Here is a 16,896-nt window from a genome sequence, read left to right on the forward strand (position 1 = left end):
CCTAGTGTTAGCCACATCTTCTCCTCTTCGCCTTCCCCCTCCTACACCCCTAAGTATGTCCAACCCCCCTCACAACTTCTCCCCCCTCACCACTCCCCCCCCTTTCCTCCCTCCCCCACCTCCCTGGTCATGCAGACCCTCAGTAAAATGCCCCCTCCCTTCTCCACACAGATGACAGCAGAGGAGAGCACCAACATCGCCAGACAGCCAGATAGAACTGTGCATCCCCCACCCCCCGGTAGCCCGCACTCATTTTGGCAGTAACGTATGCCTACATCAATGATAGCAGGCATGGCGTAAATAGCTGCCATTCACCACTAACCACCCCCTTACCAACTACACGCTCCCATCACTCACTCCACTCTCACAATCCACACATACACGAAAGTGCACGACTCCAACCATACCACTGCTGTCCCTGTATCCTTGCTACTCGGCATATAGGTCTGTCTCCCCAGGAATACCCTTCACCCGCCCCCCAAACCACAAACCGGTGTTACAAAGGACATCTCAGATATCCCTTTTAGGGGAGCAGACTCTAAATCAGAGACACGGACACCGGATACCTGGTTACTCGTTACCTGGAATCCCCCCCCCCACATGATCATTAACACTGTCCGCGAATGTATGTATGTGGGCACCCCCCACCCCAAGGAGCACCCAGCTCATACCTAGTCTGCTCCCCCTATGCAGATCCCTCCCCACCTCTCACCCCACACTGTTAAATATGATTACGGCTCCCCGTTTTTTTGTTTTTACAGATAAATACAGACAGAAAACAATGTGTTTTATGCCTGCATTATTTTTTAAAAGTGGATAAATACAGAAAATTGTGCTTCTTTAAAGTGACTCTCGGAGAGGTCTTTCATGAACTGCAACCCAATAGCTGAGCAGATGGACAAAATTAAAACAGGATGAAATATCTTTAAATAATGGCATATGTCAACATACATTTGTGGTATAATGCTAATATTCAGTGGATATATAATTACGTAATATTTGTCAGCTTAAATACCTAAATGACGACAGAGATCAAAGTATGGGTGCGTGTCCTATCAGTTAAATATGGAAATGTACTGTTTTACAACTTCATTTATAAACAAAACACAACATGAATATGGATAAATGCAGATGGAAATGTTAAAAAAATATACATCATAAAACCAGGAGCACTAAATATGATGTACCCTTCCATCCATATTATTATTGTACATAGTTATTGTACCTGTTTGGAGGAGGAGGATTATCCATGCTGTGTATCCTTGTTAGTTCTTAATAAAGAATTGCAACACAAAAAAAAGAGAAAACTGTTAAAACTCCTCTGCCTGACTTACAAATCTGTCAGGTTTAGCTCCAAAATATCTTCAGGACAGACTAACTGCATAGCTTCGTGATAGGAACCGGGGACCTAAAAATCAACCCCTGCTACATCCTCGGTGCATTTGTGCATTTTCCCATCCCGCCCCACACCACTGGAATAAGCTTCCTCTGTTTATTCGTACAGGTCCCAGTTTTTATGGGTTTAAAAAAACATCTTAAAACCAGGCTATTTTAGCTAGTTGTCTCTCTCATCTCCTGCCTGGCAGAGCGCCGAGATGTCCCTTCTGGGTTGTCATGCGCTATATTAAGATTACATTAAAAAAAAACGCCTGCGAATGAAAATGTACCTTATCTTCAATGTGCTCTTGTTTATTTATGGACAGAGTGTTGCTGAACAGCATAAGTGGAAGTGAACCACGCTTGAACTTTCCACATGCAGCAAAGCAAAGACGTGCACCAATGACTGGCAGAGAATGCGAACTGGGATTCGTAACAGACGACGCAAATGCAGAGCATGAAACACAAGTTAAAACATTTATGTGAATAAATGTTGAGGATTTCCCATTGTGAATGGCAGTTTGTGTGCGCTTTGCAGATTTTAGTGCAAAAAAAGAGTTAAGACCGACACGTTGCCTTTAATAGGCTAAGGAAATGTAATCGTACTGCCAAAAAAAAAGGTTTTCTACAAACTGATGTTTCTATATTCGGCACAGGCAGCAAGTTAAGATCGAAAGGGCTTACGTCTCCATTTAAAAGTATGTACTGGCCCAGCTGCTATATAGTGCTTCATCCTGCCATATAGATTTCGTAGCACTTTCAAATGCCTATATATTGAGTAACTCGCACTCTAGGAGCCTAAACTAGGGTCACAAACCTATCCCCGCCCCCAATCTCCGGTTGAGGCAGTGGACTCCCACCCACTGGAGAAAACATCCAAGCACCTGCTATACTTTAGCCATTGGAGACATTCAAGTACTCCAAAACACCACCAGAAGAAATATTCATGCATACCAGCTTGTATCTCTTAAATACATGTTAGTTGCAGTTTTCCAGTCAGGTTTGTGCACTATTCATTCATTCATTGATAACTTTATTTCGGTCAATTGACCATAAAAGTGCACATACAATACATCAGCACGATCAATAAAACAATAAATATACATAAAATTCATGCTGCTTACCGTTTGGACTTTTCAAAATCCCGCTAATGCCATCAGTCTGTCTCTTCTGCGCAGTCTTGAATTCTTTGAGAGACAGGTAAAGGACCTTACGTAGCATTCTATCTTCTGACCATGGGATGCCGTCGCTGTCATCCTAATAAAACGAAAAATAAAAATTTTAATGACACAGAAAGGCGCTGCTCCACTAAGGGCATTCAAAATTACTTTACGTTTTGTTGCATAGCGCGCTTAAGCCGTCCCTTAACACTGTACATAACATGTTTCAATTATCAAACTGAATGTGATTACATTTATCGACTCTAAGAGGATGGAATGGGAACAATGACCTGTAGATAACTGCAGGTGTCAATGACGAGCGTTAACTTATTGAGCAGTTTTGCCTTACTGTGGACTGTGAACATGAGAGGAGCGAAAATTCCACTCCCCCGGTGATACAAATACTGATGTGAAAATACCTTAATGATCCCATGACTAGAACTGTTTGTACAGTAAATAAAAGGCAGTTACTGTTACAGGGCAAGCAGGGCGCATGCCAAGGTTTCATCACCTGTGTAAGCGTTTGCAATTTTCTTTTCAGGTCTAGGACTATGGTCAGGTATTGCCTAGTCCCCTCCTCCAAACAACCTGATTACATAGCAGACCCCAGACCAACTACCCTGGGATTTCCCAACCACCCTGGGGTCTTCCCACCAGCTCCCCCCCTTCCCCCGGCTCAGATCACACACAAATACAGTCAGAACTTTTTGGGTTAGGTGTCGTAGCAACCCCGGCCATATTTATTTACACAAAATACATCATAGAAAATTAGAATTTCACATGAACACACAGAAACCCCCATAACACTCCATACAGTATTATTTACATATTCGTGGATGGCTAACCTTCACAGAGACTCTAATAGATACCCATTCGTAACCATAAACTATACATTGTCTCTGCGTATCCTGCATTGAGCCTATGCATAAGTTCATGACTGGTCAAACTACCTGTGAGGTCCCCCTGGAGTGACCTTCGCCCAGAAAGTTACCTACCTCAGGCACCCCCTACACCCTCAAATACCACCCCCAATGGGCTGTGCTGCTAGCTTGGCATCCACGCACCCATGCAGGGTTTGGCCGTAAAGGCCTATTGGAAGTGTTCGAGTGGTGAAGAGAGTGCATCATTGCTCCACCGCCCCATTAAAAGGGGTGGGGTCCAGTACAAGCTGGTTCCCCTCTGACCCGGAAGTCCTTAATGCACTTCTGGGTCAGAGCACGTTAGGGATAGGTGCCGGCGGCGTCACTTGCCACCATCACCAGCCCTGCTCCTTCCGGCACGGACCAGCACACTGTCATAGGCACGGCTCGGCTCGCCAGAGTCCATGGGCCTTGGCAGAAGGGACGTAGGCTCTTTCAAACTGCATTGTGGTAAGGCGCATAGAAGGTAACAGGAGGACCATCATGTCACACGACCAGAAGTACTAACAACCTGAATTAATGTCCTTGAGGGCTGGTATGTTGTGGATTCATTTATGTGTCAGCAAATAGTGCTGGCAGACACGTAACATGAATGCTGCGCAAGGAGCGTGCTGCAACAAGAGGTATTGAAAAATGCATATAATCCTGAACACACTTTGCCAATGTCCATTTAAATTACCAGTTAGCCAGTGAGTGATGATGGGGCAACTGAGGGTAAAAACAACAAGGGGTATACACAGGTGTCCAGTGTCTTAATGCGGTGAGGACGAATAGGTTCTTTCATTACCCAGCTTACCATTAGTATTGCACTAGTCAAGGACAAGCTGCTACCAAGCTTCTGAGGAAGGCGGAAGTGAGGGGAGCAACTACTGTGTTGTGTTCATAAAGCCAGGAATATATTCTTGGAAGAATAAAAGGAAAATAGAAGCCAGATCCCCAAGTTTATGGCCAACACTTTAATCCATGACAAGCTAATGTTTCGTGCCTTACAGAGCAGCATGACTTCTTTATAAAAACACGAAAATACTTTCAGTGCAGACTGTCAGACACTTTATGATACCTAAAATGAATGAATGTTTAATACTTGGTATAGAAGACAACCCAAGTTGAGAGAGTTTTAACACGCCAGATGGGATTTTAAAAAAAGTTCAAAGATTACAACAAGGATTGTTCATTTACATATTACACAAGAAGCAACCAGCCATCGCACCAGTTGCAGCAACCCGCATTTGTTTCCAAAGATGAACAGCAAAACAAAGTATGCGTGTTGTCTTGTATGACGTCCTCACATACAAGATAATTGTTCACTCGGCGTCATGACCCAATTACCATTAAAAAACAAATGTTAAAGGCCCATTTGAATGTTTGGTAAAGTTTTTCACGTAGAGTTGGAAGAAGCATCAGACTACAGTCAATCCATGCTTTTCATTACAAAATTATAACTCAGAAAGCTCGCTTCCACAATGTTCTCCTTAGGTATCCCTTTGAAATTTAATTTTCAGGACAATTCCCTGATTTTATTTACGATCATCTTCGATGTATTTGTCGCCAATGGTACAGGTATCTTTAATATAGTCTTTCTAGTCATTCTTCTCCGATTATGTTCAGCCCTTTCCAGTAACTACAAATAATATTAATTAATGATAAAAAAACAAGATTATGCCACATCTTGTGGTTTCTAGAAGTATTGAAGCTCCAAATAGACTTTCTAGTGATCTGGAGTTCTTCTATTTCCATTTTGTCTGTAAAGCACGCAAACCAGTATAGCTTTGGAATGTTGCTTTTTATGCAAACTCGGTTTCTGGTGTTTGTATGTAGGAGACCATCACAGGTTTTCAGAACACCTCAGTCAGCAGAACTCTCTTTCAGGTTACACAACCTTCGAAGCCTATGCAGACTTCAGGATACAGGTTGAAATCGCAACTGGTCTGGCAGACCTCAATAAAAGGAGTGCCTTGGATGTGGAGTAAAATTAACACCCTTGTTCCTCATTAAGGAACTGCAAACCCATCAGTAAGGATTATACAAAAAAAACCAGACTAAGCATTTGGGAGCAATTACTACAGAAACCAGCAACCCCCTTCACAGGCAAACTTCATACCGGTGAAGTGAACTTATAAGAGGTTGAGGAATACAAAATTCATCGCTGTCAAAAGAGAACTAGCATGCATAGTAAGATTTCACCACCTTCATGCTCTCAGAATTGATGAGCTCCTATTCAGCTTTATAGGCTGCTGTTGTGTGTTAACACCTTGGCTGCTAGGCGTTTTCCCCCTCCTGTGCTGGAAATTGCCATTTTGCTGGTGTCATGACGAGCTCAGCTCGTCATCAGCACAGCTCAACTGTGCATCATGACGAGCTGAGCTCGTCATGAGCATCGAAAGGGTTACGTACGAGTCTAATGCACTTTGTTCAGCTGACGACTGAGCAGCTCTTGTGCCCGAAATGGAAACCGCACCTCTGTGCTAGATGCAAACAGACCCAAAAGATTAGTTCAGCGCGAGAGAGCGAGAGAGAGCGAGAGAGAGCGCGAGAGCGAGAGAGAGAGAGCGCGAGAGAGAGAGAGCGCGAGAGAGAGCGCGAGAGAGAGAGAGCGCGAGAGAGAGCGCGAGAGAGAGAGCGCGAGAGAGAGAGCGAGAGAGAGAGCGCGAGAGAGAGAGCGCGAGAGAGAGCGCGAGAGAGAGCGCGCGAGAGAGAGCGCGCGAGAGAGAGCGCGCGAGAGAGAGCGCGCGAGAGAGAGCGCGCGAGAGAGAGCGCGAGAGAGAGCGCGAGAGAGAGCGCGAGAGAGAGCGCGAGAGAGAGCGCGAGAGAGAGCGCGAGAGAGAGCGCGAGAGAGAGCGCGAGAGAGAGCGCGCGAGAGAGAGCGCGCGAGAGAGAGCGAGAGAGAGCGAGAGAGAGCGAGAGAGAGCGAGAGAGAGCGAGAGAGAGCGAGAGAGAGCGAGAGAGAGAGAGCGAGCGAGCGAGAGCGAGAGAGCGAGAGAGAGCGCGAGAGAGAGCGCGAGAGAGAGCGCGAGAGAGCGAGAGAGAGCGCGAGAGCGAGAGAGAGAGAGCGCGAGAGAGAGAGAGCGCGAGAGAGAGCGCGAGAGAGAGAGAGCGCGAGAGAGAGCGCGAGAGAGAGAGCGCGAGAGAGAGAGCGAGAGAGAGAGAGCGAGAGAGAGAGCGCGAGAGAGAGAGCGCGAGAGAGCGCGCGAGAGAGAGCGCGCGAGAGAGAGCGCGCGAGAGAGAGCGCGAGAGAGAGCGCGAGAGAGAGCGCGAGAGAGAGCGCGAGAGAGAGCGCGAGAGAGAGCGCGAGAGAGAGCGCGAGAGAGAGCGCGAGAGAGAGCGCGAGAGAGAGCGCGAGAGAGAGCGCGCGCGAGAGAGAGCGAGAGAGAGCGAGAGAGAGCGAGAGAGAGCGAGAGAGAGCGAGAGAGAGCGAGAGAGAGAGCGAGAGAGAGCGAGAGAGAGCGAGAGAGAGAGAGCGAGAGAGAGAGAGCGAGCGAGCGAGAGCGAGAGAGCGAGAGAGAGCGCGAGAGAGAGCGCGAGAGAGAGCGCGAGAGAGAGCGCGAGAGAGAGCGCGAGAGAGAGCGCGAGAGAGAGAGAGAGAGAGAGAGAGAGAGAGAGAGACTGCTTCTGAAAAAAAATCCTAAACCCTGCGAATGAGACAATTCTTAAGCTGCAACATAATTCAGCTGATGCAGGTGGATTGACTTGGGTGGCTTCGGGCGGCCTTTAACAGCAGTTGCAACAGACTGTACAATCAAGGCCCTTTTCAAATTTTCATTTGTCTAGACTAAGCATACTAGATTTAGTTTTAAGACGCAACAGACAACAATGGAGAAGAATAAATGTATCACCGAGGAATACACAGTTACCCGGTGCAACAGTAAAAACATTCATGTTGACATGGAGTATGGATGCTTTTCACTTCAACTTTCAAGTAGGAGAGGTACAGCTCCTTTCCCAATCTCAGGAACAGGAGGCACGGGTACAACTCATCTGATACAAAAAGGAGCCCAAACAGACATTGGTTGAATGAGTGGTTGCAACACCAGCAAACCTCACATATTGATGCCCTTCCTTGCTGCTGCTGTACTTGCATAACAAAGCATAAAACTTTCAACCTAAAATTGGCATATGGTTTATTCTGGTCATCACAATAAAAACATACCACTATGGGAGATTAGCCCAGGGATTCGTGAAAACAGATTCCGGAGTGTACTATAGGTTTGAAGAATACTTCCGGAAAAATAAAACTAAAATATATTTTTTCCTTCTTTATTAGAAAATAACCTGCCGACTAAATAGCTCAAAAGGTCAACCAACTCAACATTATTCATGAATGCATTTTTATGTATTTATAGTTTTACATCGTGCAAACGTGACCAGAAAGGGTATCAGAGTGCTTTACAAATGATCAGGGTGAGAGAAACCGGCAACGTCGATAGTAGAAATGGGGTTTCTCGTTGAATAATGGTAAATTTCATTCAAATGGATGCCACAAAGATATGCGGGAGAAGGGTTAAGTAATAAAAATAAAGAACCAATGATACTTTACCTATCACTTGCTGGCATTTGCGCAACACATCACTTAACAGATTTAACAAGCCCTCGAATTATTGTTACTATCCATAGAAAAGTTGTCAAAAGTGTAATAATGTGCCGCCCACCGCATGCCCTCTATTTTCGGCCCACAACTCCTCGCCTGTCAAAACTTCTTGAGATCTGGCCCGTTTGGTAGTTTTCTTCATTTTCTGATGCAGCGCCAGCCCTCTGCAGCGCACTGACTAGAGAACTAGAACAATCTCGGCTAGTTCCTTGATAAAATATTTCTGCTTTGCCTGGACTCTGATTTAACGCCCAGATACCGCTGTGTTTCGCGCTTAAATAAATCACTCTGTGGCTGTGTCGCCGGCAGCAGGCACGCCCTCCATGTGCAGCGTGCACGCTGCGTCTGCTGTATATTTTTAGCATGATCACTCCGAATACATGTCTCGTAAGGGGTTTGAGAGTATCCGTAATCCGATTGCGCAGTCAAAGTCAAACCAGCCAGACCGCCCAGTGGCTGTGCTGTGGAAGATGTCGGTGTACAAAGACCCTGCTCTGAGCAGCGATAAAAAGTGCTGTTAGCCGGTGGATGTAATTGTATCCTCCGGTGGCTCACGTGCTGGTGCCCATGTGGTGTGGGTTTATGTGAGGAGTCCACAGTCCGCAGCAGACTGCCTTCTCTGGAGCCAATCAGCCCAGGCTGTAAATATTCGACATTCCTGCGCGTCAGCCAGACCGGGAGACAATTCCTGGCCCCAGGGCATGCCCGTTAAAGCCACAGTCATACCCTGAGCGCTAGCAAGCTGAGGAGAAAAAAAAGCGAAACGAAAGACATAAAAATATAAACTGCGTCACATGGGTCAAAACATTTTTGTTTTCAGTGCCAGACGGGAATGGAATAGCCAATCAACATCCAGCATCTTAGATGTAACAGAAAACGCGGTGTTGTGTTTTTCATTTGGAACTTGATACATTCTCGGTACGAACAAAACAAGGGCACATGAAAGAGGAGCATCCACAGAAAACAAACATTGGCAATGCCAACGGGCGTCCCTTAAAAGAGAAGCATTAGCGTTATCAATGGTTTTATTTAACCTTGTTGCACAGAAGCTCAGCGGGTGTGCATTAGGGCTGAAAGTTAAGAAAATGAAAACAGTCAACTCTTGCTGTGTCATAACGCTTTAAAAAAAAATAGGGGAAATAAGAAGACATCCCGAGCCTAGGAGGGCGGACAAGCAACAGATCCCACTGTCTGGCGTGTCTCTGGTGGATGTTGCCCGCCGAAGCATCGGTGACAAGACGAAGCCCTGGATTGTGCACATGCCGCAGCGTCTCCCACGGAGCAGAGGTAAGGGGGCTCCGCGGATCCGGGGCTGGGCGCACCCCTCGCTGTTGCCTCTTAGTCCGCATGACCTGTGTGATATATGTCCCTTTGTGTTTGCAATACACACCTGTATCTGTGTGAGGGTGGAATGATGAGCTCTCCTCGCATGGAAGGGTTCTTAGCGCTGCAATCTACCTGTATGCACAGAGCGCTGCAAAGACACATTGGAGTGTGGTGTTTGGCTGTGAGGACATGCATGGGCAAATCAAGGCGAAGGGAAGACAGGGCGAGAGAGAGGCACAACGCGGAGCGAGACCACAAAGGGAGGAAGAGAGAGATAATGGTATCTATCCGAAAACAAGACGGAGGGCATTGCTGTGGGGAGGGGGGGGAGGAGAAGTGCGACACGGCCGCAGCAGGGGGCGGAGCGGGGAGAGAAATGTAATTGACACGGCCGGCCGGTCGTGAAACTGAAAGCATGGCCGGCCGGCCGTGAAAGCCTTTGATGCGGCAGGGGGAAATGCGAGACGGCGGGAAGGGGGCGGAGCGGGTAAACAAAGACGGACATGCATGCGCCCGTGACTTTTAAGGTCAATGCGCATGCGCATAAGCTTAATGCGCATGCGCATTGACCTTAAAAGTCACGGGCACTGCAAGGAATCGCCACGATTCCTTGCAGTGTGGATAAAGAGTGGATAACTCGCAATACTCTCGCCTTGCTCGATGCGCATGCGCATCGACAGGCGAGACCTAAAAATGAATACAAGTGAGATTATTCTGAGAACTAGGCCTGTGGATTCTGAACATACCCCCACCCACAAATAAGCAATATACACCACACTGCATTTATCACCTGCAAACCCATCCCTGAAAGCAGCTTGCTTTACCAAAAAAAGCTTGATGCCTTTCAAAACTCCAATACTATTGTGCCGCAAAGACAGAAGGTGCTTTTTATATCAAACTATTCTGAGTACTGGCACACAGTGCAACGGGTTAAAGATTGTGTTAATTGGGAGAACACTCATCTTGGAACCACATATGAGCACTACACGTTGCCTTCATGGTGAGGTGGGGTACACCACAGAGTTCCTCCTACCTCACAAGACAGATGTGAGTGAGGTGTGGCACAAAGTGGTGATCACTATACTCCGAAGATTTCGGTTCGCAGAAGATATGTCATTATGGTCCATTAAGCCTTTCCATAACAGAGGGTTGCTGCCATATGGTGAACAACCTGGTTTTGATCAACAGGCTTATGTTGTTTGAGCAAGCAGAGGGAATGTTTGGGATGGCTGAGGGGCAGTTTGCAATATGCAAGAATGCCAATCTGAAAAACATTTCTGGTTGCTCACCAGTCTGTAGGGTATGAAACAAATTCTTAGCCTTGCTGGGAGCAAACAACTAATAATGCAACATTATAATGCATAGGTACAGGATGGGGTGGAGGCACACAACAGTCCTACAGGACTTGGGCTGAAGCCTGCCCGAAACCGTTGACTGGACGACATCATGCAAGCAAGTTAAAAGATTCGCCGTAATGCTAGATGTAAACTAACAGTTCAGTTTCATACACTACCCCGAAAAAACAGGCAATAAGTTATCCTGAAAAATTTCCAGCATGTGGTAGGTGTGGATCGCAGCGAGCAGATTTTCTGCACATTCCGTGGTGCTGTCCTGGACTTAAGCATGTCTAGGGGGATGTGCTGGGACAGTTTGAGAAGGACTACCAGTGTAATGCACCTAAAGTCCATAAAGCAATACATTCTTGAGCTATAATTCTTGCTAAGAATGGCTGTAAAATCGAATCACATATGTTATCATTGGGAACAGTCATGGCTAAGAGGCAAATAGTAATACATTGGCCATGCCCGCTGCCTGGTGGAAAGAGGGACTTGATGTAATGGGCAGTGGCACACAAAGAGCATACGACTACTGCTTCAGGGAAAGAAGACAAAGAGGCGAAGGATCTTTCACTGTGGCCAGAAATGATGACTAGATGGACAATCTCGAACAATAGACCACCTTGAAAGTGGGAGGTGCAAGGAGGGAAAAAAGTGTAATTGAATCCATCAGATGACATTCTTATGAAGGGCCTGCTAAGAACTGAATTGTGTTGTAAATGCATAGTGAAGGGTTTGGTGTGGTTGATGAAAAGACGCTCTGTTGCAGAACAGTCAAGATCACTGAAATTGGGTTTTTTAATGGGATGTTTTTGATGAAAATAAATAAACCAAATGAATAAAACTGCCCATAGAACTGAATAAACAATGCCCAGTGCCCAAGGGCTCAAAGAGAATGTAAGTAGACACATACTCTTTATTCTCAATAGAGCACCATGATATCTGGATAGGCCACTGGAGACGCAATGAGAGGTGGGTATGCTAAACACATACTCCATCATTTTGGCCAACAAATATTGGTGATAAATAAATTAAATAAGTGGTCAACAAAAATCCTACAACAAGGATGCGCACTCAAGGGATTTTTTTTCCTCTGCCTAATTGGAGGGGGGGTGGGGCGGGGGGTGGGCCTCTAAAAAAAGTTTCACTTCTGAAAGGTCTAAAGGAATGGCTTGCACCTTCTAAAGAAACACTTTACATGGAAACAAGACACTCTCTGGCATACACTTACTGATCATGGTCACAAGCTGGAAAGAGACCTTGTTAAACACAAAACCAGTGCTGGATCTGTTGAATTATACCTGGAACGAGCTCTACATGGGCTTCTGGATACATGGCAGGCAAACTGTACCCAAACGTTCTGGTGGGTGAAGCACATAAATCGACCCAGACTCTTACCTGGTCTTAACCAAGATGCCAATGATTTTCCTTCTAGAGTTACATTTGCTAAGATGTTAGCTAATGGAAGGCTTCATAGGACACTTAACATCTGGAAACATGTAAGAACGGTTAAATGAAAGAGGTTAAAAAGCATGGGCAAAAAGGTATATAGATGTCAGACTATCTGGTTGCCAAATAGGACTGTCTGATCACAATATATTAATGCTTTAGTCTCTGTGTAACACCAAACTCAGTTTATTAGTGACCAACAATCCTATAGCAACATTTGTCTTCATGTTCATATAACACCTATGCACACTTCCAGCTAGATCAAGCCAGTAGAGTGACTTTGTTCATTTTAGACTAGAGGTCAAACTTTACATATACTTCAGTCTCCCTAGCCACATATCCTAGCAAAAAAATTATATATAAAAATCAAAAGGGATCTTGTTCCAGAATAGGATGCTGGTTAATAAACATGGGATTTGGCAGTGATATTGAGCTGCAAGGTCCTTTAATATTTTCCCCCTCTCCAATGCCTAAGTGCCAGTTGGCAACGCACACACGTACTACATCTTTTAGTGTAGTAACTGCTATTTATTTGGCCGAGGTTGCAGACTGCACATTCCTCCCAAGGGGTTAGAATGCCTCCCACTCAGTGGCGGCCGCAACATGTAATGGGTGGTGAGGCGGCTGGAGGGAGCACGCGCAAGGTGGGAGGAGGGGTGTTAGAAACAATACATTAAAAAACAAAACTTACCTATAGCTGCCGCCGGCTGCCTCCAGCATCGCGCTGCCTCCCCTCTTCCTGGGTCCCAGCATCCTCTGGGACAGACTCTCCTCCAATCCCCGTGCTGCAGAGCACTGCGGGGATTGGCCTGAGCAGGCTAGAAAGACACCCGCTCAGGCCAGGGAGTCTGTGGGGTTTCTCTAGCCCAGCTGCTCAATGCAGCCAGGTTGGAGAAATCTAAGTGCGTGTGTGTGTTATGGTCGGCCCAAGACAGCCGGCCAAACACATATGAGCACAGGAGTAGAGTGCACGCCATTTGGTACTCCTCCTCCCCCCACTCCCATGCCTCAAGCCCTCCCCCTTCCAACAGCACTGGCTAAGAGCCGGCAAATGTAGAATAAAATCAGTGCAAGAACATTGTTTTATTTTACATTTGCTGGCTCTGAGCCAGGCAGCAGTGGGGCGACGCTCATTCGCCATTGCGGAGGATCCACCCCTTCTCCCACTCCTTCTAACCAAGAACTCACAGTGGGCTAACAGTCTGTCCATCGCCTACCAGTGGTTGGTTTTGTCCTTCTCATTTACTTGCTTTATTCTATAGTGCTCCTTACCCCTCATGTGTTTGTCCCTCCATTGAAGCGGAAGCCTCTTTACCATGCTTTGGCGACTTGTATCCTTCCACTGTATGCTTTTACGAAACTATATTTTTCTTTTTGCTTAAGCACTTCATGAGAGTGCACACGTTTTCCAGTTATCTCCCTCCTATTATTCTCCCCCTTCCCAAAATCAGTCCCTGTGGCGAGTGTAGCAAGCTCAAGTACCTTTTGTTGCTAACCCCCTCCCCCCCCCCTCCCCCCCTTGATCTCCCATGAGAGCGGATTTATTCTCTTCCTGCCCATTCCCAGTTGCTTACCCAGCCACCAGTCTTTTGTTTAGATTTTATTTTTGGGAGCAGCAGACAGCAAATTGCTGCTGGTCCATTGATCTTAAACCAAACAAAAACAACAAGAATAAAAGCACATTCACCCGTTTTTATTTTTTTTTATTACTGTTCAGAGTTGGCATGGTAAATAAAAAAACAATGAAATAGGACCGCTCTGGTTATTCTGTAGGCACTGGCTGGCATAGTGAAACATGCGTTTTCACAAACTAACAAAGTCGCAGTGTCATGTTGCCTTTTTTTGGCCATGATGCATAGTGTTTCCAAAAGGCATCATCAAATGCATAGGGTGCAAAGAAGCGACCTATTTATTGGCTTTACCAAATCTTGATTTTTTTTATTTTCAGTTTCATTCTCAAAAATATGTTTCCCTGGAAGATGGCATTCAATTTGCCTAAATCTGGGAGGTGCAAGAGAATCAAGTTCGACACATATGTGCATTAGGCCCTTGCATTGCTACACAAAAGGATTCGCAGGGTCGCCACTCCAGGTTCACGATGTGCTCTGTCCACATTTTAAAGACGCCGACAGTGGATAGAATGGCGAACTCATTAGGGAAGCAAAATGACACAGTACACATTGGAGTGCGAAAGTAGATCGCACCAGCACATGTTCAGGAGATCGTTATTTCAACCGCGCTAAATGCACTATTCCTAAATGTGGAATCAAACAAATGTGACGGTATTCGAGAACTAATTTACCGCAAAGGCAGGGTGTCATGTTGACACTAATCACGCCATTGATAACTACAATGAGTTAAGCACCCACAAAACAGTACAATATTTAAAATCAGGCTATGACCCTACACTCAAAGGAAAAAAATATTTGAGCAGGAAACTAAATGCGACGATGGCTGTAGAAAACCAAGCAGAGAAATGAATACTGGTCAGACGAGAAGTGAGAACCAAGGGACAAGTACAGTGTTTCAAGGCAAGCTCACCACAAACTCAACGTTTAACCGTTGTGATAATTATATCCATGGAATTATTTTATTTATTTATTTTATTTAGAAATTTGTAGAGCGCGTACAGCTACCCCCAACGGGGCGAGTCAAAACCAGCAATGCATTACATTCAGGGAGATAATACAAGCCACAACGATTAATAAGAGGGGGAAAAAACGTTGACTTGCCCTGCGCTATTTTAACCACTGACCACTAGTAACTAAAAGACTTCTGCTAAACAAGCTTTCTTCGGAAACAGCAGATGTAGTAACGAACAACAGAATGGACCTGATAAATGGTTCAGTGGAAAAAGATGGGTAATTTGCTCCAGCAGTTGGTGGGCAGGAAGCGTTAAAATGTAACCGTCCGAGCTGCGTTTGTAAAACAAAACCCCCATAAAACAACTCCGAAGGAATGCAAGCTGGAGATAAGAAGTTATTAGCAAACGGTTCGAAGCCGCACTGCTAGTCAGACCCACAGCAATCAGCTGGAAGATGGAGTCAAAACACGGCACCGGCCTTCCAGTAGGCTATGCACAAATCAAGACTTCAGTGCCAGAATAGAAGGCATAGAAGGCAGAAAAGGCACGCGGTGACAAAGTTGAAACCAAAGGGGAAAAAACGCAAGCCGCTTAATACCGAGGTCTTTAAAATTGCTTATTGGAGTAATTGCAACGAAAAAAGTAGCATAATTTGGCACGACCGTAACGTGGTTGAGTGGCGGTAGTAGAATATAACACAGCATCACAAATACCGGGTTTCACTTCATTAAACGTACGGGCTACGAAGAACAATTTATTTTCGGAAATAAACGGCCTAATTCTTAAGGGTTCAAATAATAAGATGCAATCACAAATGAGCGGACCTACATCCTCACCTTGGTAAAAGAGGAATCCAAATAAAATCAGTTTTGACCATGAGCACTTTAGTCTTTTAAAGTTGCTGTACATGCATAGACACGAAATGCTTGAGTAGTCAGAAACTTGCGGGGGAATAGTGTAGATTAGAAATACTTTTTGTTTTGTTCAACCCAAGGCACTTTACATTCCTCCATTTAAGATCTCACCACCACATAGGTTTAGAGGTCAGTTATAAAAAAACTATTGCCTCTCATACTTAAAATAAACACATATAGTGGGCACTGGGTCAGACCTATGCCCTTGATTGGATGACTATCTGCCTAATTTAACCTACTTCTTATTCGATGGCCACCTATGGAGCACTTCTGGCCTTTCACCACTCCACAGAGTGCATGTATTTTTTCTCTCGGGTTCCTTCCCCTCTTCAAATCCACATACTGTTGCTCTCGGTGTTGCTTCCCCCATTCCCATCACTATTCCATTGCTTGCCACACCATTTTTTTCAAATAAAAATGTTGCTCCTCTACTCCCTCCACACTCTCCTGTGTGCCCACTGCCCCTTCCGCTCTGCAGTTTTGACTTCCTACCCCCAACCAGCTACTCTGTTGCACCCCTGTCCCTCTATGTTATGTTCTTTTTGTCACTTTTCTTTTCAAAATGGGCAAGCAGATGCAATCTTAAAATACACATTTGCACATCACGCACTTCATTAAAAAATAATAATTTGCAGCTCCACAATAGGCATTAGCAATCTTGGCACAGTAAAATAATATGCGTGCACATGCATGACGACAGACGTGCATGTACAAGACACCACTCTGGGCTGCCACAGCAGCAAGACATGTGTATACATAACACAATTGTGTACACGTCATTGTGCTTCTTTTCTGATGCTGTTCAGCCTCTGCAAACTAGCATCGGTAAAGGCATTAGCAAAGTCAATTGATATACACTGCTTTTAAAAAACGAGACCGAATGACTTTGCCTAGGTTTCTTGAACGTTGCGGATGATTGTGGGAAAGATATCAAAGACAAACTTGTGAGTTTTGACATGACACGTGTCAGTGAGGTAAGTGTGAAATGGTACAGCAGAAGACGGCAGCAATTAATGAAGGCTGCACATACATATTATCATTCCCCATTGAAAAGTCCTTGTTAAGTAAAACCTACAGAAGATGTAGCAATCTGGTTTGGAAGACCTATGTTGGTCAAAATCAATACTTGAAATAGGCTTTGGGTCAGCTCACTGCTTGCTGGTAGGTTTTCATATTGGGAAGCTGTCCCAGGCCAAAATACAAAGCAATAAACTCATACAAAATACCGTTTTGCAAGCACAGTT

The 16,896-nt window shown here is 45.4% G+C and overlaps 1 protein-coding gene across 2 annotated transcripts in view; it reads right to left on the reverse strand.

The window, feature by feature from the left end:
* The window catches only part of JARID2 (jumonji and AT-rich interaction domain containing 2), a 684,143-nt gene that overhangs the window by 496,631 nt on the left and 170,616 nt on the right, over window positions 1–16,896 (reverse strand). For both annotated transcript variants that reach the window (XM_086965161.1, XM_086965160.1), the window contains exon 2: window positions 2,502–2,634. In XM_086965161.1, the coding sequence (XP_086821287.1) occupies window positions 2,502–2,634 (133 nt within the window). The remainder of the gene's footprint in view (window positions 1–2,501; window positions 2,635–16,896) is intronic.

The sequence above is a fragment of the Lissotriton vulgaris genome, chromosome 4_1 (assembly GCF_964263255.1).
Source record: "Lissotriton vulgaris chromosome 4_1, aLisVul1.2, whole genome shotgun sequence".
NCBI classification, from domain to species: Eukaryota; Metazoa; Chordata; class Amphibia; order Caudata; family Salamandridae; genus Lissotriton; species Lissotriton vulgaris.